General features: G+C 47.2%; 1 protein-coding gene across 2 annotated transcripts in view; it reads right to left on the reverse strand.

Annotated features, from left to right (window-relative positions):
* Nucleotides 1–1963: 1963 nt before the first annotated feature.
* Nucleotides 1964–24078, reverse strand: part of HMOX2 (heme oxygenase 2) — a 32536-nt gene continuing 10421 nt past the window's right edge. The window contains exons 2-7 of one of the 2 annotated variants that reach the window (XM_059415439.1): nt 13964–14088; nt 6062–6188; nt 4728–4845; nt 3815–4306; nt 2785–2911; nt 1964–2694 (exon numbers count right to left, since the gene is read on the reverse strand). In XM_059415439.1, the coding sequence (XP_059271422.1) occupies nt 2567–2694; nt 2785–2911; nt 3815–4306; nt 4728–4845; nt 6062–6147 (951 nt within the window). In that variant the 5' untranslated portion in view covers nt 6148–6188; nt 13964–14088 and the 3' untranslated portion in view covers nt 1964–2566. The remainder of the gene's footprint in view (nt 2695–2784; nt 2912–3814; nt 4307–4727; nt 4846–6061; nt 6189–13963; nt 14089–24078) is intronic. The other variant, XM_059415438.1, reaches the window with a different exon arrangement.

The raw sequence follows: 24078 nt of genomic DNA on the forward strand, positions 1-24078 counted from the left end.
TTCCCTGAGCATCTGACTCTTCCGGCAAAAATTCTGTTGGATTTTAAGGCCAAGGGTCAGCAGATGGCAGGGGGATAGCACTGAGCTTGTGTGTTGCTGGTTTGCTTGGTGTTTGTGATCAGGAGAAGATCAGGAGGAGAAGCTGGGAAGAGTCTCCTCGCACGGTCTCCCTGCTGGGGTCTCATTCCTCCATTTCTGTACAAAGTATAGATTTGGTCCTAACTTTCCCTGGGACCAAAAGCAGCCAGAGCAGACCTGGAGCCTGCAGTGGGGCTGTACCTGTAGCCACAGTTATTTCTGATTTCCTGGGCCAAGAGTGGGGGAGTGGACCCAAGCAAGATAGGATCCTATGGCCTGGTCTGTTTCTGGGGTGCTAGAGGTGGGCATGATGATTAGGAGGATGACTCTGGCCCTTAGAAGTCTCAAACTCTTAACACCCTATCTAAGTGCCCAGGAGTTCCCTGGGGTAAGGTAGAGAGCTCAGCACACCTCCAAGTCATGAGGTGAATGTTGGACCCCAGTTTCCTAAGAAGGGACTTGCCTCTGGCCCTCATTCAGCTCCCTTTTTGGCCACCCCTCCACAAACCCCCACCTTTGCTAGGGCCAGAAGGAATACCCAGAAGCCTAATCCATCTGTCCACATTGTGTCTTTGCTGTGTATCGGTAAGACCTTTGACCTTTGTCCAGTGGCTGGTGTGTCTCAACTAGGACTGGAGGTGATAGAGAGAAGAGGCCCCTTGTAAGCACACACAGACTTGTAGTGCTCTCTCCATGGATCCTCTTCTCAGGAAGTGCTGGGTGCTGGGCCCTGGCTGACTTGCTGTCACTGTGCTTGTTTCAACAGCAGGTACTGCAGCAGGAGCAGCTATGGCACTGGACTGGGACAGGCCAGGGACAAGGAAGGAGCAGCCCCTGGTGGAAGTGCCCTGGTGGACACCTGCCCTGGGCCTGAGCCCACACTGTATCTCGTGAATGGTTTGTCTGTGAATTCGCTCATGTGGACCGCTGTATCCTGCTGCCGCCCCTCTCCTGGTCTCGCACTGCCACTGCATGGCCTCCTGTCACTGTGAATCATGGCTGGTCTCAGTTTGTAGTTTCTCATTAAATTGGCCCTTTCACTCCCCTGCCCGGGGCCTCTGCTCTCTTGGCTGGCTTCCTTCTTTGATGGAAAGAGGGTGGGGGCTAGAAGTGGTCTAAGGCTTGAGTCCTCAGGGTCTTTGTACTTGTGCTGCACTGACTGCCCAGGGATGACAATATCTGATTAAACCACACCCAAACCCAGCGTGGACAACCCGTGGGGTTCTACCTGTGACTGGGCCAGGGTAGGATTTGGCTTTCACTGCACTCAAAGAGCACCTTCCTCTGACACCGGTTTCACCCATCTCCACACCATGGCATCTCCCCACATCGTCTGCAGGCCGGAGCCCGCTGGCTTGAGCACAGGGTCACCCCGTCCTGCAGGCAAATACCCTTGCTCCCTTAAGGAAGACAGAGTCACTGGGGCTGAGGCTTCTGGTCTGAAGGCTAATGGGGGCAGCCAGTCAGCCCCCAGGTTCTGAGCCAGCTCCCTCCCTACCCCTTATCTGAACTGTGAAAATGGGTAGGCTTGGCCAGTAGTTGAAGACAAAGTTTTCCCCACCATTTAACCCTTTTCTGAATAAAACTTTTGCAGATATCCTCAATATATAAAACTGACTCCTATCAATAAAAATATTTAAGTTCACATTTGTATTTTAGACAATGAATTGTTGTAAGACATGTAATGCTTTTTATCCTTATTTATAAATAACATTTCACCTCCAGAGTACTTCCGAGAAAGAGAATCACAAGACTAGATTTGTGAGACACGGCGGCTTTGCTCTGGGTGGAGGGCTGTGAGGTGACCAGGGATGATGGGATGGGAACTCAGGAAGGGCAGAAGTGGCTGAGAAGGATAACAATCATGCCATTTGGAAAGAGGGAGGCAGCTGTCAGAGTCCACTTTATTGAGTGCTGTAGCATTTACACAGGTCAAGGGAGGAGACCAGCCACGGCTAAACAGAGCCCCGAGCCTACCCACCCAGGGTTTCTGCTTGAGGGGGATAAGGACTAGCTGCTCTGGATGGAGCTCCCCAGGCCTCTGAGGCAGGGTCCACACCACCCTCCCTCCCTCCGAGCTACAGCAGCTTAGGCTTGCTGGCTGCTCTGTTCCCATCAGGGGAAAGGTACCCACCTAAATGCCAACACAAGGAAGAACGAAGGGAAGGAGCCTCAGGGTGAGCAGTGTGGATGCCCCAGGAGCAGAGCCAGTTCCAGGTGCCCAGACAGGCCCACTGAGCTGAGCTGGTTGCTTCTGGTACCACGGCCTAATGGCTGCAGGAATGGTGGGCCTGCAGCCAGCTCAGCAGCTAGCCCAGAGAGGATGCTACAGGCAGAGGCTTTAGCGTCTGGCCTTTATTGGTTGCTTGTTTCCTCAAAACCAGCATTTAAAAAAAGTCACCTGAGGTGGTAGCTTAGTCACCGGTGGAGGTGGGGGCAGGCCAGTGGTCACTTGGGAGGAGGGCGCCAACGTGGTATGATGGTTCCTTCACATGTAGTACCAGGCCAGGAAGCCAGCAACCAGGGCCACACCAGCAGCCAGAATGAACTGCAGGCTGGGCTTACTCAGCACCGCCAGGGCTGTTTGGAAGGGGCAGCTGCTGCCCTCCAGGGCACCTGTGTGGCGGCACCAATAGGGGACAGGACATCAGTGGGGAACACGGACACAACCCACCCTGGCAGGAAAGTCAGACAGGCAAGACCTACCTCTGTCTGGTTTAGCAGCATAGTACGGGCATTTGCGCACATCTCCCTTCCCATCGTGCACGGGGAGCCCATCCTCCCGGGTCTCCCTGGCCAACACGGAGCCAGCCTGGTCCAGTTCATTGAATATCTGCAGAAGCAGGGACGAAGAGCTGTTAGAGGACGGCACAGTCTGCTTTCAGAGAAAACTCTTCCCCCACGCAGAGGGAGTAAGAACCAGTGAGACTTGCTCAGGAGGGCAAACCAGTACATGAGCAGCCCCAAATCAGCAGCAAGGAGGGCCACGACAACCTAACCCTTTTCCAGGCACCACCTCGGAGAGGTGTGACCACACCTGTGCTGCCCAGCATCCCACCCCCGCCGATTGTGGTGGCTCTTCCCTGGGCCTTGACCAGCCAACACGGCTCACAACTGAAACCACCAAGGCATAAACAATAAGGAGAGAACAAAAGCACTACCCTGAAACACTCCCTGGGCACTGGCAGGGTATTAGTGGCTAGGTATTTTCAGCATGAATGACAGGAACGTGTGACAACTGAGGCTCCAGCAGGGCTGACCCATCCTAAGTGGCCCTTGGAGAGGGCCTAATCCGATGGGCCTACGTTGGGGCTGGTGCTGCGCTCCTCCGCCATGGCCATTCTCCTGGTGCAGAGGGCTGCAATCAGTCTCCCCAGGCTTGGCCCTATCTAAAGGCTACATGTAAATGGAATTCTGCTCTTCACTCTCCTTGGTTCTCTCCATGAACTTACCAAGTGGTGCTTTTCAGAGCAAACCTCACTAAAAAGGAAATTCACTCAAGACCAGAATCCTATGGCAAGAGGGAGGAAGACAGTTTCAATTCCCCAAAACCATCTGTGCTAGGGCCTCGCCCTCCCCAAAGCAAAAACACACAGGCTGTCTAACAAAGCGGAGCTATCACTGGGCTCATTCCCTCTGTGGCCTATTTGGTCCTACTTTCTAGCAGGCTGCAGCTCAGCAGACAGCTGGTGGCCACCATTAGAGGGGCCCCCTCCCACATGAGCCCCAGCAGTACCTGCATGTTGTACTCAAAGGCCCTGTTGGCCTCCTCCACAATCCTCTCTTTGGTCTTCAGGTTCAGGTCCAAGGCATTCATTCTGGCCCGGTACAACTGCTTGAACTGTTGTGCATTGTCCACATTCTCAAACAGATAGAACTGGGTCCCTTCTCCTGTGCTGGGAAGTTTCAGGGCCCGCTGGGCCACCTTCTTCAGCACTTGTCCCCCTGAGAGGTCCCCCATATATCGGGTGTAGGCATGGGCCACCAGTAGCTCTGGCTCATTCTGCCCCACGTAATGGATCCGTTCCACGTACTTTTGGGCAGCCTCAGAGCACCGCACCTTCTCCTCCCAGTCCTCACCAAAGAAATACTCCATGTCCTTGGTCAGTGCCTCCTTCCGGTGTAGCTCCATGGGGAAGTACAAGGGGGCAAAGGCTGGGTGGTCCTTGTTGCGCTCCATTTCCTCCTCGAGGGCTGAATATGTGAAGTAAAGTGCAGTAGTGGCCAGCTGTTGAGGGCAATGGGGAGACCATGGGAAGGGGCTGTGGGCCCTGACCAGCAAGCACCTCTCCTGAGCCCACTGCCCCCACGTCTGATGAGCCACAGGTGAAGGCTCCAGCGGTGTGCCCCCATCACCCCAATTCCCAAGAAGCCCATTTTGATACAGTGAATCATTTCACACATTCGGGAAATGCTCATATTGCTTAAAGGAATGATGTGGTGAATTGTTGGGAACATGGATACTTCCGCTTCCAGCACACCACCACTATGCTTTTCTATTTAAGCTTCATGAAAACTACAATCTGATGTTAAAAGAGTGGAGAATGGGTAGAGAAGTCCCAGTTTCCACCTCCAAGAAGCTCTAAGGGGATCTTCCTCACAGGACTAAGGCCCCCAACCTGACCCTACCCACGACCAAGGTCACCGACCTTAAACAGTTCCTTCCTGATGTTGCCTTTCAAGAAGTCCTTGACAAATTGGGTGTTTTCTGCCCGGTCATGTGCTTCCTTGGTCCCTTCCTTCAGGAGCTCAGAGAGGTCGGCCATCCTGTGGAGATGGGGTTGTGTATGCGTGTGCGTGGGTGCATGTACATGTGTGCATTGGCCCTTCCCAGTCTCAGGGTGTGCCCCTGCTGGGCTGGAGGCAGAAGCTGGTAAGAAATTCCATTCCAGCATCAATACAGAGCCTTGCCAGAGAGCAAACAGATGTGAGTTGGCCCCAAGCACCTGGGTGACATGCAGGATGACTGTGGCCCACTCCTTACCAGTGTCCATGTCTCTATGAACCACCCAAATGAACAATGCTTTGCCTCTGTGGCCCTCAGTGCCTGAAGAAACACAAACCTCTAATCCCACCACAGTGTCTGCTGGCTTCTCCAGGGAGCAGCCCCGGAGAAGGCAGTCCACGCTGCTGTGGTGGACTGACGGTAGATGTCCCAAAGCAGCCTTGCTGCCTTCCTCCCACCTTGGACCCACAGCCTCTTCAGGAGTACACGTGGCTGGGCCCAGGCGTAGGATCAGAATGAGATGGGCTGAGGCAGTTGGAGCCAGGATGTAGGTCTGTACCACTTAAAATGACACAGAGGGAGTTGAGCAGCTAAGTGCCCCGGCCAGTACATGACAAGGCAAAGAACATATGACCCAAAAGATGGAGGCACCGGGTAGCAGCTCACATGTCCACACAATCCATGCACCAGAGTGGCCAAAAGCTTGGTCCCTCACGGCCCACCCTTTCCTGGCTTCTTTAGGAGATTAGCTCTTATCACCTACATGCTAAGAACCATTTATTATTAGCAATTACTTCAAGATATAAAAAAGCAATTTCTCAGTGACAAGGCTACAACAAGACAGTAAGAACAATGAAGAACAGGCTTTGGTAACTTGAGGCTTAGCATGAACTATCCCTACCCAATAAGAAAAACCCCTGGAGTCAGAGCTGCTCTCACATTCTAAGGAGTGGAAACCACTGGTCAAGGTCCCACTTTTGCCTGATGACCCTTTTTCAGCACAGATGACAAACCACTTAGGGCTCTAAGAAGAAAAAGAGACCAGAAATACCATCAAATTCCACTCCTCAGCACTCCTAGCAGTGCCTGACCTGCTTCCTTAGGAACAAAGCAGGAGAATGCTCAGCAGCCCACCCTGCAGTCCCAGTCAGGTGTCCCGGGGGGTGGCAGTACGGCGGCAGTATGGCATCACCACAGTGCTGACCACACCCCGGCACCCTAAGGGCAGAGGACTCCACGCAGCCAGTGCCTACTCACTTGGTGTGGTTTTCTTTTTCTGAGGCCCTGGAGCTCTTTTTCTCCGACTCATCCACCCCCTCTGAAGTCTCCAGTTCTGCTGACATCGTTGCTGAGTGTGATTGCTGCTGCGCTCACTCTTCTGGTCCTGAGGAGACACAAGGAGCTGGTGATGTGGTGCCCATGGCAGTCACTTCCCCCAAACACCTGCTGGTGCTGCTCTCCTCAGAACTAACATAATGGAGGAGTCATCACGTGCCTTAGAGTGTTTTAAAAATAAAGCTCTGCCATCACTGGGACCATTATCTGAATATGGATAAAATTTGAATATGGACAGTGGATTAGGTAATAGCACTGTGTTGATAGTGAGCCTGCTGGTTTTTATAAATTGTACTGTGATTACATAACAGAATGTCTTCATTTTAGGAACTGTATCTTGAAGTTTTCAAAAGTAAAGGGGCACACTGTCTGCAAGTTACTGTGAAATGGCTCAAGAAGTGTGTGTGCGTGCACATCCGTATTAGGAAGAGAGGGGCAGGGCATACCAAGTCAAAGCAAATGAGGCCAAATGCTGTTGGTAAATTTGGATAAAAGGTACACAAGAGTTCATCATACCATTCTTACAACTCTTCCACATGTTTGAAATTACAACAAAATTTTAAAAGTTACCTAACAAATAGCATCACAAATAAAGCTTAAAACAAAAAAAAGCAGTGGCGGGCACAGCAGCTGAGTCAGGCAGCAATGGCATCTCGGCTGGCCCGTCCCAGCTGTCGCCAGCAGGGCAACCTTGAGCACAGAACAGCAGAGCAGGACACTGAATGGGAACAGTAAGCCAGGCCGTTCAGAGCAGCTAAGCAGAGCAGCTCAAAAGGGACTGATACGGGAGCCTGGGTGGCTTAGTGGGTTAAGCTGCTGCCTTCGGCTCAGGTCGTGATCTCAGGGTCCTGGGATCAAGGCCCGCATCGGGCTCTCTGCTCAGAGGGGAGCCTGCTTCCTCCTTTCTCTCTGCCTGCCTCTCTGCCTGCTTGTGATCTCTGTCTGTCAAATAAATAAATAAAATCTTTAAAAAAAAAAAAAAAAGGGACTGATACAAGTGGTATCAGGTACATGGAGTCACAAAACACGAAGACCATTCCCAGCCTATCCCCGACTCTGCTGGGCTGAAGAAAATAAAACAAGCCAGCCAGTCAGTTCTCAGCACTGCTGCCATGGCCGAGTCTTCGTCAGCCAGGGAAATAGAGTCCCACAAGACAAGCTAACCTCCCACCCCTGGAGGCCTCTACTCTGGCAATACAAAGGAAAGGAACTTTCCAGATGAAGAGCAGCACAGCTGTACCAACTACTAAGGGAACTTAAAAAACCAGAGCTACCCAATCAAGCCAAGGAAAGAAGAGGCCCTCACTTTCTACCTCAACCAGTATCTACTTACTGAGTATTTTCTACATATTCCACACAGAAACAGGTGTCAAGGGGGACAAAAAAGTTTAAGTAATGGTCCTTCGGGGCGCCTGGGTGGCTCAGTGGATTAAAGCCTCTGCCTTCAGTTCAGGTCATGATCCCAGGGTCCTGGGATCGAGCCCCACATCGGGCTCTCTGCTCAGCCGGGAGCCTGCTTCCTCCTTTCTCTGCCTGCCTCTCTGCCTTCTTGTGATCTCCCTCTGTCAAATAAATAAAATCTTAAAAAAAAAAAAAAAAGTAATGGTCCTTCGAAGGTATAAACAAGAAAATAAAAGCCAGCCTCCATCTCACCCCACAGATATACTCACTGCTCGTTTTTGCTAGGCATGTAATTATATATTTTATCTTTTCAGATATTATAATATATGGTTTGCTCAGCATGCTTTTTCTGAACCTTCATGCCTTTAAATTTGGCATTGATACAGTGGTATTAGTGATAGGAAGGATTAAGTGAGAACATGGAAGGTATGAGGTTTTTAGCATAGTGCCTACCACATGGTAATAAGCACTCATTAAATATTAGATACGATTACATTCGTATTTTGATAGAGGCTTAATGGATGTTGTCCTACAATATTTATCTATTTATTTATTTATTTTTTAAAGATTTTATTTATTTATATGACAGAGATCACAAGTAGGCAGAGAGGCAGGCAGAGAGAGAGAGAGAGAAGCAGGCTCCCCGCCTAGCAGAGAGCCGGATGCAGGACTCGATCCCAGGACCCTGAGATCACGACCCGGCCGAAGGCAGCGGCTTAACCCACGGAGCCACCCAGGTGCCCCTGTCCTACAATATTTAGAAAATAAAAAGCAGAAAGTGAAATGTGCCAAAGACATGCATGGTATCACTTGTATGTGGAACCTAAAAGAAAGATTTAAGGGGCGCCTGGGTGACTCAGTCAGTTAAGCATCTGACTTCGGCTCAGGTCATGATCGCAGGGTCCTAGGATCAAGGCCCACGTCAGGCTTGCTGCTCAGCAGGGAACCTGGTGCTTCTCCCTCTCCTTCTACCTACCACTCTACCTGTGCTCTCTCTGTCAAATAAATAAAAACTTAAAAAAAAAAATAAAAATTTAAAAATAAAAAAATAAAAAAGATTTAAGTCATAGAAACAGAGTAGAATGGTGGTTGCCAGGGACTGAGGGAAGAGACAATAGGGAGAGTTTGGTAAAAGGATACAAATTTTCAGTGATGAGTAAGGCCTCAGGATATAATGAACAGCCTGGTAACTAGAGTTAATAACAATTTATTGCATAATTAAAGTTTGCTGAGAAGTATGGCTTTTAAGCATTATCACAGAATATGTGAGGTGATGGATGTGGTTTCAATTGTGGAAATCTATAATTACAGATCATCGCATTGGATACTTCAGATATACTGTAATTTTACTTGTCAATTATATCTCAATATGCTGGGGGGAAAAAACCGAAAATATATAGAAACGGGACATTCTCTTAATTCCAAATCAGATATACTCTCATCTCCAATAATGCTGATGAACTATGCAGTTTATTAATGTGAAGTCCAGAATGCAAAGGTAGGTAGGTGGTCATCACATGGAGAGAAGAGTATTCAGAGAGGCTTCCTGGAGAAGGGGGCACTTACCCAGGACCCTCAATGAAAGACAGCATTTGGGGAAGAGAGGAAGGGCCTCCAGATCAAGGAACAACATGAACAAAGTAAAATGCAGACCACAGAGATAGCGTAAGGCTACCCAGCTATGCATCCTGCATTCTTCTACCAAGGGGCCAAGGCAGACTTTGTTGGTGGCAGAATAAGCACACAGCTTGTCCATGCCGACCTCCTTTTACAGACTTTTAAGAAAGAACATCTGAGCTCTATGTCCTCGGGGGCCCTGTGAGCCAAGATTTATCCTGGGCCACTCAGCACTCAGGCCAATGAGAGAAGAGGGTGCTGGTTGGGAGCTGTGGGCAACCAGTGGCAGGAAGAGGGCAGAGTAAAAGGTCCCAGAACCTCTAGACAGGTAGAAGTGCATGTGGCCATGCTGAAGACATACTCCAGGCACCAGAAAACTGCTGGTGCTGCTTGTATGTGAAACTAAAAGGAGGCAAAGACAAGAACAAGTACAATCTGGTTGTCTATGATACTAGTTATGGTAAGTCAGGTAAATTGCCTGCACCTAATTATCATGCTACATGACAGTGATTACATATGTGATTAAAACTGATCATTAATGGTTTTGTTTGCTAATAACTGCATACTCTGGGAGGGTGTAGTCTTGCTGGATCATTAGGGCCTTTTGCTTCTCTTAAAAATACAAAAGGTGGGGTGCTGGGTGGCTCAGTCCTTAAGTATCTGCCTTCGGCTCAGGTCATGATCCCAAGGTCCTGGGATCGAGCCCTATATGGAGCCCCATACTGGGCTCTCTGCTCAGCAGGGAGCCTGCTTCTCCCTCTGCCTGCTCCTCCCACTGCTGGGGTTCCCTCTCCCACTATCTCTCTGTCATAAATAAATAAACTCTTAAAAAAAATACAGGGGTACCTGGGTGGCTCAGTGGATTAAGCCCCCGCTTTTGACTCAGGTCATGATCTCAGGGTCCTAGAATGGAACCCTGTGTTCCCTGTGTTGGGCTCTGTGCTCAGAAGGGAGTCTGCTTAGGTTTCTTACTCCTTCCGCCACCCCACTCCACTCTCTTGCACATGCTCTCTAAAGTAAATAGATAAATCTTAAAAAAAAAAAAAAAAAGAGAAAAGGAAGGGAAAGCCAGCTTCCAAAGATGTCTTCTCATTAGTACTTTAATTGTGCTAGTCTCCCTTCAAGCATACGTTCCTCCCCCTTCTTCAACACTAGTCCTGCCTGAAGAGTCCCTAATCCCTTCCTCTCAGCTCAAGGGAGGCCCAACTCTGGCTCCAGAAGGAGGGCCACAGCTGTCTACTTCACTGGTGGAGTTTGAGAGCCCTTGCTGAATAAAAAATCCAAAAGAGGAGCATCTAGCTGGCTCAGTCGGAAGAGCATGCAACTCTTGATCTCAGGGTCATAAGTTCGAGCGCCATCCTAGGTGTAGAGATTACTTACATTAATAAAGACTTAAAAAAAAAAAATCCAAAAAGGAAAGAAAGCAGGCAGGTAGTGGTCTGGTGCATATTGCCAACAATATGGCACCTGTGGACAACAAAGTAATCTGTTGTTGACTACTTCAACAGGTTCCTCAACTCAAAACATGACTTAACAATTTTGTTTTAAAAAAGAAAAACAGATACTGTCTTACTCCACTTAGAGGCAAGAATACTAAGTCCTTACTATGACCTAAAAGCACCATCTGCACAGAATGTTCTGGGGAAGGCTCCATTAGCACATTCAACCCACACAAGCTGGGCTCAGGGAAGGCAGCCTTTGACCATCCCTGTGTCCTGGTCCCTGCTCTTCAAGGAAGTGGCTGTGTGGTGCGGCATGCAGAAACCACCTTGTAGGGACGCCTGGGTGGCTCAGTTGGTTAAGCAGCTGCCTTCGGCTCAGGTCGTGATCCCAGCGTCCTGGGATCGAGTCCCACATCAGGCTCCTTGATCGGCAGGGAGCCTGCTTCTCCCTCTGCCTCTGCCTGCCATTCTGTCTGCCTGTGCTCTCTCTCTCTCTCTCTGATAAATAAATTTTTAAAAATATATTAAAAAAAAAAAAAAAAGAAAAGAAACCACCTTGTAATGTCAAAAACAATTCACTACATTCTCTGAAAAACTATGTGTCCAAACTTGGTCTGACTGGCCTCTACACTCAAATCCTTCTTCTTTGTAGCAACCACTGGACTTCCTAGAAAACCAGAGGCCAAATCATAAATGTAAAACCTTTCTAGACTTCAACCTCTCATCAACAAGAAGCTGCCTCACTCTCCCTGGAGTCTGCTTAGGTTTCTCTCTCCCCCTTTTGTTGCTGAACATCAACAACAAAAAAGATTTCACTCTGGGAAATACACGTAAAGAAGTACTAATAGTAATCTGTACCAAAATGGTAAGTAGCCATACTATGGTGTTAGGGAAAAAACATCATTAAGCCTAACAATACAGGGTAGGACTGCTCGGAAGGATAATAAACAAAAGAATCTTGGCACAGATGGGACAAGCTGATAGGCTGCACCCACTATGAAAAAATCTACATACACTTGTTTTACATAAAGGACTCAAAATGCTGACTAAAAGTGTATGCAGAAGTATGTAAGTAGGGGCGCCTGGGTGGCTAGGTTGGTTAAGCATCTGCCTTCAGCTCAGGTCATGATCCCAGGGTCCTAGGATCAAACCTCACATCAGGCTCTCTGCTCAGCGGGGAGCCTGCTTTCCCTCTCTCAGCCTATTTGTGATGTCTCTGTCAAATACGTAAATAAAATCTTAAAAATAAATAAATAAAAATTAAAATTAAAAAATCTTTTTTTTTTTAAAGATTTTATTTATTTATTTGACAGAGAGAGATCCCAAGTAGGCAGAGAGGCAGGCAGAGAGAGAGAGGAGGAAGCAGGCTCCCTGCTGGGCAGAGAGCCCAATGCGGGACTCGATCCCAGGACCCTGAGATCATGACCCGAGCCAAAGGCAGCGGCTTTACCCACTGAGCCACCCAGGTGCCCCAAAAATAAAAAAATCTTTAAAAAAAAGTATATAAATAAAAGTGGCACCTGGGTGGGTCAGTCAGTTAAGTGTCCGACTCTTAATTTCAGTCCAGGTCATGATCTCAGGGATGTATGACTGAACACCACATGGGGCTCTATGCTCAGCAGGGTGTTTGCTTACGGATTCTCTCTCTCCCTCTCCCCCTCCTCCCACTCACATATGAGTGCTCTCTCAATCTCTAAAATAAATCTTTAAAAAATACATGTGTATGTAAATATATATATACTGTAAATACACTGATGATAACAGGAAGACAGTCTGGAAAGGTAAACACTTGCTATTTGACTTTTTAGCTAATTGGCTTCTTTTATTTTTTTAAAGATTTATTTATTTATTTGACAGATAGAGATCACAAGTAGGCAGAGAGGTAGGCAGAGAGAGAAAGAGGAAGAAGCAGGCTCCCCGCTGAGCAGAGAACCCGATGCAGGACTTGATCCCAGGACCCTGAGATCACAACCGTAGCTGAAGGCAGAGGCTTTATAACCCACTGAGCCACCCAGGTGCCCCAGCTTCTTCTTTTATATAAAGTGGTCCAATTCTCCTGAAGCAGGGGGGAAAGAGGGAGGGAAGAAAGGGAGAGAGACAAGTAAGGAACTGGACCAAGCAAACCAGCTGAAGTAAAATCCTTCATTGCACTGCGGCGCCTGGGTGGCTCAGTGGGTTAAAGCCTCTGCCTTCGGCTCAGGTCATGGTCCCATGGTCCTGGGATCGAGCCCTGCATCGGGCTCTCTGCTCGGCGGGGAGCCTGCTTCCTCCTCTCTCTCTGCCTGTTTGTGATCTCTCTCTGTCAAATAAATAAATAAAATCTTTAAAAAAAAAAAAAATCCTTAAAAAAAAAAAATCCTTCATTGCACTAACTTCCATAGGAAGTCACCTGGACCTTTACTGTGCTCTTACAAATTTCAGAAAGGTCCATCTGTGACCCTCTGCTTATAAAATCTACCTCCGTAACTCCTGTACTAGCTGTTCACCTGACACAGGTTTTTACTCCCGCACCAGACAGAAGCAACAACAATGTCCCATTACCAATGTGCCTTCCAGCAAAGGAAGTTCCTGTGGTCCTGCCCAGCAGATCCAGAACCCTTATTTCAAAGCCTTTGTACCTGGTAAACTGCAGGCTCAAGGCACTAGGGCTCCTGAAAGAACAGACGTGTTCAAAGATACTACATCCTCCTCCATGGACACTCACAGCCTACAAACCTCAGAAACTCAGTGCTATGCTGCCAGACAGAACTACATTATCCCTCATTCCTCAACTGGTGATTCAAAGCGCCACAGAGGCACCTGGGTGGCTCAGCTGGTTAAGGGTCTGACTCTTGATTTTGGTTCAGGTCATGATCTCAGATTCGTGAGACCAAGCCCTGTGTCCAACACCCACTTGATGGAGAGTCTGATACTCTTTCTCTCCCTCTCCCTATGCTGTTCCCTGTGCTTGCACTCTCCCTCTAAAATAAATAAACAAAACAAAAAGGCACAATAAAGACTTAATCTATAATAATTTTTTTCCATTTTGATTATTTTTCTTTGCCCTGGAAAATCACTGAAGAAGGGAGCAGGTTGCTGAGATCAGCCGGCACTAGAGAGCAAGGTGGGGGAAGGGGTAAGAAAACGCATGGCAACCAGCTCCCTGAAATTAGCACAATTCTCCCACCTGCCTCTGGAACTGACAGTGACCAGCTACAGTCGCCCACAATATGAGCTTGTGTTGTTATCCCAATGTGCAGGGGAGGAAACAGCCACAGGGAAGGAGTAAGCAGCTGCTCAGGCTCCTGTACTGGGTCTGCCATAGCTCCCACCCCTCCCCACTAAACAGCTTGTGGTTGGGCACCAGGAATCCCTGCCTGCTTACCAGAAGGATGTTCCTGGCTCAGAGTTTACTCCTGTATAGAACTGGCATCACATTAATAGGAGGTGATTACTCTTCTGCTTTCACAAGTGCTGTCATCGTGTCTCCCCAGTTAAAACAGAAGCTTCCTACAAGACAGATCATCAAAACTCCCTCAGACTCAGTTTCTCAGAGTCCAATGCCATGTCCCAAATCACTTACAGGTCAGTACCCTGGGCAGTATCCAACTTGAGTTCTAAATGTCATAGATGCACAAACAGAATGCCTACTGAGGAAGCTAGCTAAATGGCAGTGGGACAAGAAAATACTGGTTAACTTCTAAAATAGCAGAGGCGCCTAGGTGGCTCAGTGGGTTAAAGCCTCTGCCTTCAGCTCTGGTTGTGATCCCACTCTCTGCTCGGCAGGGAGCCTGCTTCCCCCTCTCTCTGTCTGCCTCTCTGCCTACTTGTGATCTGTCAAATAAATAAATAAAATCTTCAAAAATAAAATGGCAGAAGCACCTGGCTGGCTTAGTCAGAAGAGCCATGTGGCTCTTGATCTTGGGGTAGTGAGTTTGAGCCCCACTTTGGGTGTAGAGATTTCCAGGGGAAATTTTTTTTTTAATTGGGGAAAAATTTTAAATTGGGTATTAGGCCTCTAACTAATACGTAATTTGTTTTTGTCTTTCTAGCGATCTCCCTCTCTTCCCTTCCCGCTCTTTCTTATGGTCTGAAATTTCTAATGACCTGTTTGTGTTTCCCATGCCTCTAAGCTGGCCAAAGCCATTCTTATCCCAGTTAGGCTGGCTTCCGCATACGCCCAGCTGTGTTGTGTTTTCTCTGCTGCTCCCCTCCCTGGGCTCCAGAAGGCCCAGAGTCTCCCCTGAGTCCCTGCCTCAGCTGTTCTCTTCACATCAGAGCTGGGCACTCCTCCCTGGTCCACTCTGAGCCTCCAAACAGGCCCTGCTCCATATGTATTCCCCCACCCCAGGAGGCTGCTTCTCACTCATGTGCCTATGAGGGCAGGCACTCCATTGGGCTCTGCTTACTTTTCTTAGCCAGTACTGAAGTATGAAGACTCAAGATTTTTTCCTATGAAAGCCTACCTCTGGTCACTAGTGCAGCTTCCTTCCCACAGCCCATGGTTTTGTGGGTGTTTTCTACTCTTTGCATTCAATAAATACCTTTCAACTGTATACATCTTTGTCTATGATGTTACCTCACCCACTTAGATTGTGGCATTCAGGAGGGTCACATTTCAAAAATATACTACCTCTCACAGAAACCATGTTTTTAGATAAGCACAGAATACAAGAATCCCAGACTCTTTCTTTCCTGGATTATAGGATCTGTTCCTTCTCTACATGCCCTAAAGGCTTTTCATGTTTAAGTGAGAGGCTACCTGTTTCCATTTACCAATACCATAATCAGACCAAGTCAATTCTTAATGATGCCACATGGTCCCATTAGGCCTCAGCAGATATAAATAGACTATTTACCTAAAGATTATTTTCTGAATATGCGTCAACATAAAAAGAGTAAATTCTGGGCGCCTGGGTGGCTCAGTTGGTTGAGCAACTGCCTTCGGCTCGGGTCATGAGCCCAGTGTTCTGGGATCGAGTCCCACATCGGGCTCCTTTGCTCAGCAGGGAGCCTGCTTCTCCCTCTGCCTCTGCCTGCCATTCTGTCTGCCTGTGCTTGCTCTCTCTCCCTCTCTCTCTCTGATAAATAAATAAAAAATCTTAAAAAAATAAAATAAAATAAATAAAAAGAGTAAATTTTAACATCCTATGTATAAACCCTATATATGGTCTGGGAACAAAGAGCCCTAGAGCTACTACTGAGGGAAGAAACCAGGGGCAGGAAGGCACATCTCTTCAGAGCTCCAAATATCTCTCTGTATTTTTTACCTGTAGGAATGAATACTTGCCCAGTGCTCCATACCACAAGACCACTGGAAGGATCAAATAAGATAATGACTATGAAAACACTTCATAGTAAATGTTAAGTTACACAAATGCTACAAAAAAAATGGAGAATGAACCCAGAACTATATCCTAGTTGGTCTGCCCTAAAAGACATTCGAGGTGAGCTTTTCTAACCTTTGGACACCAGGAAACTCTCAAGAGCAGAGAGAAGTGCTATTTTGGGATCTGGTGTGGACAAGAATTTGTTCTCTTTGGCAGAGTTTATTTATTTATTTTATTAAATTTTTTAAAAAAGATTTTATTTATTTATTTGACAGAGAGAGATCACAAGTAGGCAGAGAGGCAGAGCAGAGAGTTGGATACAGGACTCGATCCTAGGATCATGACCTGAGGATCATGACCCTAGGATCATGACCTGAGCTGAAGGCAATGGCTTAACCCACTGAGCCACCTCTTTGGCACAGTTTACACGCCAGGATTGATAAGGGTAAACCCCACACCAACGGCCAGTTTTGCATGCTGTTCATTGAATGCAGAAACGCCATCTGCCCTACATAAACAGCCATTTGACTGGCCCTGCTCTGCTCCCAGACCTAAGGGAGGCTGGAATGTAGACAGGGCAAGGGAGTGACACACATGGACCTGTCAGTTTACTAGGGCACTTCTGGGTTCCTGCTAACTGCTGATTATTGCTATAGACTCAGCTCACCCTTGAGAAAGGCAACTGGGCCTTGAGAAAGGCAACTGGGTCTTTAGAGCTACATAGATTGGGATTTGAGATCTGGATTCCCAGTGTTTAGTAGCTGCGTGGCAGTAGGTAAGTCCTAACTCCTTGAAGGCTGAGTCTCCTCATCCATAAAAGGGTAACTCCCTTTTCCCCACATTTTCAAGTGCACTGTAAGGACTAAATGAGCTTATGTGCATGTAAGTGTTTCATGAAAGTAAGGTTGCCTCAAATGTTGATGATCTCTTACTGAGGAAGCTGCTGAAGAAAATGAGCAGCTGGGATGCCTGGATGGCTCAGTCAGTTAAGCGTCTGTCTTCAGCTCAGGTGGTGATCCCAGGGTCCTGGGATCAAGTCCTGCATTGGGCTCCTTGCTCAGCTGGGAACCTGCTTCTCCCTCTGCTTCTCTCTCTCTCCCTCCCCTTCTGACAAATAAAATCTTTAAAAAAAAAAAAAAAAAAGGGGCGCCTGGGTGGCTCAGTGGGTTAAGCCTCTGCCTTCGGCTCAGGTCATGATCTCAGGGTCCTGGGATCGAGTCCCGCATCGGGCTCTCTGCTCAGCAGGGAGCCTGCTTCCTCCTCTCTCTCTCTCTCTGCCTGCCTCTCTGCCTACTTGTAATCTCTCTCTGTCAAATAAATAAATAAATCTTTAAAAAAAAAAAAAAAAAAAAGAGCAGCTAAAAAAAGCCACTTGGGTGGCTCCTTTGGTTAAGTGTCCGCCTTCAGCTCAGGTCATGATCCCAGGGTCCTGAGATTGAGCCTCACATTGGGCTCCCTGTGGGGAGCCTGCTTCTCCCTCTCCCTGTCTGCCACTCCCCCTGCTTGTGTACTCTGTCAAATAAATAAATAAATAAAATCTTTAAAAGAAAAAGAAAGAAAATGAGCAGCTGAGTGATTATGAAACACTGAGAAAGAAGACAAAATCCAGTGAATCAACAGATAACTCTGAGCAGGTCACACCCAAGGTCATCTCATTGCAGATGTTGGGAGCAGTGTGTGGGATTGAATCTGCACTAACCCAACAAGACACCTGAAGACAGAGGCCTCCCAAAACTCTGAAGAAACCATATCATCGAGGTCAACAGCTTCAGAGTTTATACAAGGAACAGCACGAACTCTCCTCTGAACTCTGGTGCTGCCACTCCTCGGGAAATCTTACACACAACCTTCATCCCTTTCATTTTAATCACTGGATGAATTCAATCCCACAGTTCATTGACTGGATGACTATGAACCTGTGGCTTAAGAGTGAGTTTCAGACAAGGAATCCTGGAAAAGTAGACTCCAGGGGCACAACACTCTTGCATCAGATTTACTAAGCACACATTTGCACATGTAGACAATAGGCAACCTGAAACCAAAACAACCACTACCTAGTCCAGAGGAACTAGCCTCTTAGTAACCTCAAAAACTGACCACTCAGGAACTCCACAACTTCTCCAGCACACTTTCTTTTACTCGAGACAGGGGCGTGCTCATCTCCAGCATGCTGAAATACAAGTGGGCAAGCACACAGAGCAGACACTGGGATGAAATCTGAAGCATTGAAAAGAGCTCAGAATAGGGGCTAGGAGCCTACTGTTGCTGCTGCCAAAGAGAAGTCCTGGTAAAAAGACTTGCTACTATGAATGAAATAAATATGAGAAGTCCTGGTAAAAAGACTTGCTACTATGAATGAAATAAATATGACTCCCCTGTTCCCTGAGCATCACCCCACCTCATATAAGAGGACCAGGTCTCAGGGCTGAGAACACAAAGACTCTTTCCCATGAGAAGCACGTGGGGTGGGGGCTGAAGCCCTGACTGAATTCTAAAATGGTGAGGACCATATAAGAATAGGCACCAGACATCTTCTAACATAGGAAACACTGACAAATCCATGGGTCACCCCTAGTGAAAATTATTCCAACTTCGGAACAATCTTGAAAATGTGTCCTGTAGCTTAAGCAGAGTTGTTACTATTCCTGTTTGCTCAGGTGTAACAGTTGTTGCATGTGGCTTCAGCTTCTCTCATAGATATGGTGACTACGAACAGCATTTGGGGGTCGAGGGACAGTGACTAATTAGGATGAAGTGTTATCAGCTCCCAGGTGCTTTCCTCTCTACAGAGACTCAGCAGCAGCTCAGCAGCACTCCCACAAGAACAGAAGGTCCTCAAGATTACCTTGGGAGGATGTACAGAGGAAGAGCACCAGACTGAAGTCTAAAAGACCCAGGCAGGGGCGCCTGGGTGGCTCAGTGGGTTAAGCCTCTGCCTTCGGCTCAGGTCATGATCCCAGGGTCCTGGGATCGAGCCCCACATCCAGCTCTCTGCTCAGTGGGGAGCCTGCTTCCTCCTCTCTTTCTGCCTGCTGCTCTGCCTATTTCTGATCTCTCTCTCTCTCTCTCTATCAAATAAATAAATAAAATCTTAAAAAAAAAAAAAAAAGACCCAGGCACCGCCTGGGTGGCTGAGCCGGTTAAGCGGCTGCCTTCCGCTCGAGGCATGATCCCAGCATCCTGGGATCGAGTCCCACATCGGGCTCCTTGCTCAGCGGCGAGCCTGCTTCTCTCTCTGCCTCTGCCTGCCACTCTGCCTGCTTGTGTGCGCACTCTCTCTCTCTCTCTCTGATGAATAAATAAATAAATAAATTCTAAAAAATATAAATTTTTAAAAAATAAAATAAAAGATCTGGGCATACCAGGTTAAGTCACTCTCAAGCGGGGGTCCCATTGACTGGGAAGAAATAAAGACTGAGAGCTTTAAGTAATACGGCCAAGGTCACTTAGAAAGTTAATAATGGAGTTGGGGTGAAAGCTGAGTCCTTCCTGAATTCAAGCTCACTCCTCCTATATCCCAGCTAACATGGATGTGCAATTAGTAGGATATCACCACAGACTACTAGCAAAATGGAAAACGAGGCTATACTACACTGCATTTACATGTTCAGTGGAGGGGTTTTCTAAACCACTGAGTGCCATTTGTTTCTTTGTATGAAAAGTTAGCTCAGTCCTATGATTTCTGAGAAGTTAATGCTCAGGCTCCTATTTGAAGCTTCAGAACCTGGTGCTGCCCATCGACAACACTAACCTTCACTCACTCAGATTACACCGTAACCCAAGAAGATTGTTCCCTGGTGAGCTGTGCTTTTGTTGACTAGCAGGGCAGGCCAAGGCTGGAGACAGCTGGTCTCAGAGGGGAGGACAGTGCCTCTACCACTCAGTGCATAAAGGGAGGCAGCCAGACCTGCCAGGCCTTGGTGGACAATGAAGCCAGAGACTGACGGCATCCTTGTACCAAGGAGAGGTCACAATAGGATCTGCACATCTCTATAGCACCTATCACCATAGTAACTACAGAGAAATAGAAGATCTGGTTTCAAGAATCTAAAAGCATGTTCTACATGTGCTGAATGTCTAAAATCTACTCAGTCCTGGGGTTCCTGGGTGGCTCAGTTGGTTAAGCATTCAACTCTTGGTTTCAGCTCACACTGTGACCTCATGGGTCATGGGATGGAGCCCCATGCTGGCCTCTGCCCTTAGCAAGGAGTCTGCTTGGAGATTCTCTCCCTCTGCCTCTCCCTCACCTCATAAATAAATACATCTTAAAAAATATGTATATAGGGGCACCTGGGTGGTTCAGTGGATTAAGCCTCTGCCTTCGGCTCAGGTCGTGATCTCAGGGTCCTGGGATCGGGCTCTCTGCTCGGCAAGGAGCCTGCATCCCCCACTCTCTCTGCCTGCCTCTCTGCCTGCTTGTGATCTCTGTCAAATAAATAAATAAAATCTTTAAAAAATATATTAAAAAATATATATATAAATATATTTTTGGGGGGGGGTTCCCATCTTCTCTACTAAAAATACATGTCTAACTTGGGAGCAGTAGTGCAATTGATAGGAAGTATGTCAACATAAACTTCATGTAAGATTAGGAACTCCACCGGCCAAGGTATTGGTCATTCTAACAAGGTGGTTCCTAGATCTCACTCTGGACCTGTAAGGGGTCTTAACATGTTCACACAGGCCTACAGGGTTAGGTATTATTCCCAGGCGTTTTCACAGTGATGGGTGGAGGGAGGGGCTGCCTAGATTCTGATGGGGGGTGGGTGGAGGGAAGGAAGGGCTGGGGAGGGTAAGTCGAATGGGGTCAAGGAAATAAGCCCGACTCAGAACCGGTAACTCCAAGAAGCTGGCTCCATCCTACAAAAGCTTTGTCTATGGCCGCAGGAAACCAGCAACAGTAGCTGTTGGGACTTTCTCAGAGTAAGGAGTTCAGCTTTCCCAGGGGATCCCTACCACCACTGGTACAGGGGTCAGGGGCACAGAGCAGTCTAACAGCAAGCATATGCATCCAAATCCTTTCTGCACAACACAATGCTGACATGCTGAAGTGACACAGGAGGAGGCGTGGCAAGGGCTGCTCGCATGACCTTTAGAGATGACCTGTAGCAGGCACCCAACAAAAGCTACCTGAATAGACCTCAGCCAAGGCCACACAGGCTAAAAGGAAGAGCAGGGAAGTGGTGAAGCCCCAGGTTCTAGTCAGGTACAACTGAGAACAAAGCCTGGTTCTGTCATACACCAGCTGGGTGGCCTTGGACTGGCTACTTGTCAGAATCTCAGTTTCTTCACCTGTAAGGACAGCAGTAACTCCGCAAGGTAGGTATGAAAATTTAATGAGATAAATTACTTCTAGAACTGCAACGTGTTGTATAATATTAACTGAAGAAAGTATCCCTTAAAGTTTAAAGTTAACAAGTGTTCTCATATTCCCCCCCCCTTTTTTTCCAGATTTTATTTATTTATTTTTTCAGAGAGGGAGAGCAAGCAGGCACACAAGCAGGGGGAGTAGTAGGCAGAGGAAGAGGCAGGCTCCCCACTAACAAGGACTCTGGGATCATGACCTGAGCTAAAGGCAGATGCTTAACTGACTGAGCCAGCCAGGCAACCCCCTATATACTTTAAGACAAGAAATGGAAATACCCCTGTCTCAGTGAAAACCCTTATAGGCAACATCAAATCTGTACTGGGATCACACAAAGCTCACTGTGAAGAACCTCTGTTTTCATTCTGATAACACTAGGTACCAAGAAAGAAATAGAAAAATCTTGGAATCTCTAGCACAATAAATTTTGAAAAGGATCTAAAAGAAGATGATCACCGAAGTTCAAACTTTTTCAGGGACACTCCGAACGTGAGTTGGATGAAGGTTCCCATCATGCTATGGAGAGTCAGGATGGAGTTCTGTTTCTTTAGAATAGCTGATCACTATAAATAAAGGTTTAGGTAACTGAAAAACTTACTTGACTCTGATAAATCTGTTGCACTTTTATCTCATGACACTCAATCCCCAACCCAATGGTGGTCAGCTGGGGACCATTTTGGCATACACCCATCCCCATGGGTTATCTGGCAATGTCTGAAGACATGTTTGGTTGTCACAACTGGGAGGTAGGCCATTCGACTGGTATCTAACGGGTAGAGGCCAGGGACACTGCTTAACACCCTGCAATGCACAGAAAGCACAAACACAAGTGCACGTATGCACACACATGCATGCGTGCACTCACACACCCGCCACCACAAATCATTATCCAGCCCAAAATGTCAATAGCACCAAGGCTGAGAAACCCTGCCTGAAACTCAGCAGCAGCACTAAGATGATTCAAGAAAGGACATTCATCTAATATTCTTCTCATCCCTTCATTAGTTTACAAGGACAAGATGAGATTTTGACGCTGTGCTTCACACGGCAACACCTCTATCAAATATCATTTCCAGAAATTTCTGGGGAAACTGAATTTACACCAGAAAATAGAAAAGGTTACTACTAGATGGGGCAACTTGGCACTGTCCACAGATGACAATGAAAGGAATCACAGTACCTTCCTGGGAATAGGACTGATTTGTATTGGGATCACTAGGAGGCAAAACCTTTAAAGCTTCAAGCTAAGTAATCAAGCCAGGTAGAAGTGAAGCCCCTGACAGTACTGACTTCTTTGTGTAAAGGAAGAAGAAATCTAATGCTGGAAGAAATCTAATGATCCTCTATCAGTCTAGTGCATGACTGACAAGCAGGCTAAGAATCAAGAGAACTAAGTTCAATTACCCAGCCTGCACTGGCTAGCTGTATTACAGGACTTTCTGGAACTCCAACATCCTCATTTATAAAACAAGAGGTGGGCGCCTGGGTGGCTCAGTAGGTTAAGCTGCCTTCAGCTCAGGTCATGATCCTGGTGTCCCAGGATGCAGCCCCACACGGGGCTCCCTGCTCAGCAGGGAGCCTGCTTCTCCTTCTACCTGTGCCCCTCCCCACTTCTGTGCTCTCTCAAATACATAACATTTAAAAATAAATAAATAAAATGAGAGGCATTTCTAAGGAAGCTGCAGGGAGGATGGTATTTAACATGAGGAAGAGCAGGAAAGGCTGTGAGCTTCCCCCAACTGTTTCAGCCAGAGTAGCTCCCCTATTCCTTGATCTTCTTCCTTCAAAAATGCAGTATTGCTACTTCTAAAAATAAGGTATAGAATATTGATGATCTTAGAGGCTTGATGTTAAGAGTTACCTAAGGGAGCCTTTTATGATCTGTTATAGCACTTGTATCCCATTATAGTATTTATTTACTGTTCATTTATCTTTTTCTCCTATTGCCCAATACAGGGCACCCAATCAGGGTTTGCTGAGTCAATGAATGATTTCCAGAATTTGGGGTATTCTCAGAATCAAGGTATTCTCAAAGACCAGATGACAAATAAGATAGTTAAAAAGGAATCCCAAAGGGGTGCCTGGCTGGCTCAGCTGGTAGAACATGATCTCAGGGGCGTGAGTTTAAGCCCCATTCTGGGTGTAGAGCCTACTTTAAAAAAAAAAAAGGAAAAGGAAAAGAATCCCAGAAATAAGAAAAATGACTGGCTAGTGAGTAAGCATTTTTACTGCATACATTTCTACTGATGGGGTGAGGGATGAGATTGGCCAGATTGGAGAACCAAGCATGGGATGCTTTATGCTCAACTAACAGTTTCATATTTGAAGGAGACATGCTGCATTGCATTGGTTTTAAAATGGCTTTCTTTCTTTTTTTTTTTTTTAATTTTATTTATTTATTTGACAGAGTTCACAGTAGACAGATAGGCAGGCAGAGAGAGAGAGAGGGAAGCAGGCTCCCTGCTGAGCAGAGATCCCGATGCGGGACTCGATCCCAGGATCCTGAGATCATGACCTGAGCCGAAGGCAGCGGCTTAACCCACTGAGCCACCCAGGCGCCCTAAAATGGCTTTCTTATATGCCACAGAAAGAAATACTGAGAACACACCTTTCAGATTTTGTTTTAAGGACTGTGAAAGCCTGACTGGAAGTAGAACCTGCCTTGTGGCATCCTCCCCCCCGCCCCCCCCACTGCCCCTTTCTTTTTAAAAGAAATGGACTGGCAAAAAAATAAAAATGAATAAAGAAATGGATTGGCGGGCACCTGGGTGGCTCAGTGGGTTAAGCCGCTGCCTTCGGCTCAGG

The sequence above is a fragment of the Mustela nigripes genome, chromosome 11, assembly GCF_022355385.1.
Source record: "Mustela nigripes isolate SB6536 chromosome 11, MUSNIG.SB6536, whole genome shotgun sequence".
Classification (NCBI taxonomy): domain Eukaryota; kingdom Metazoa; phylum Chordata; class Mammalia; order Carnivora; family Mustelidae; genus Mustela; species Mustela nigripes.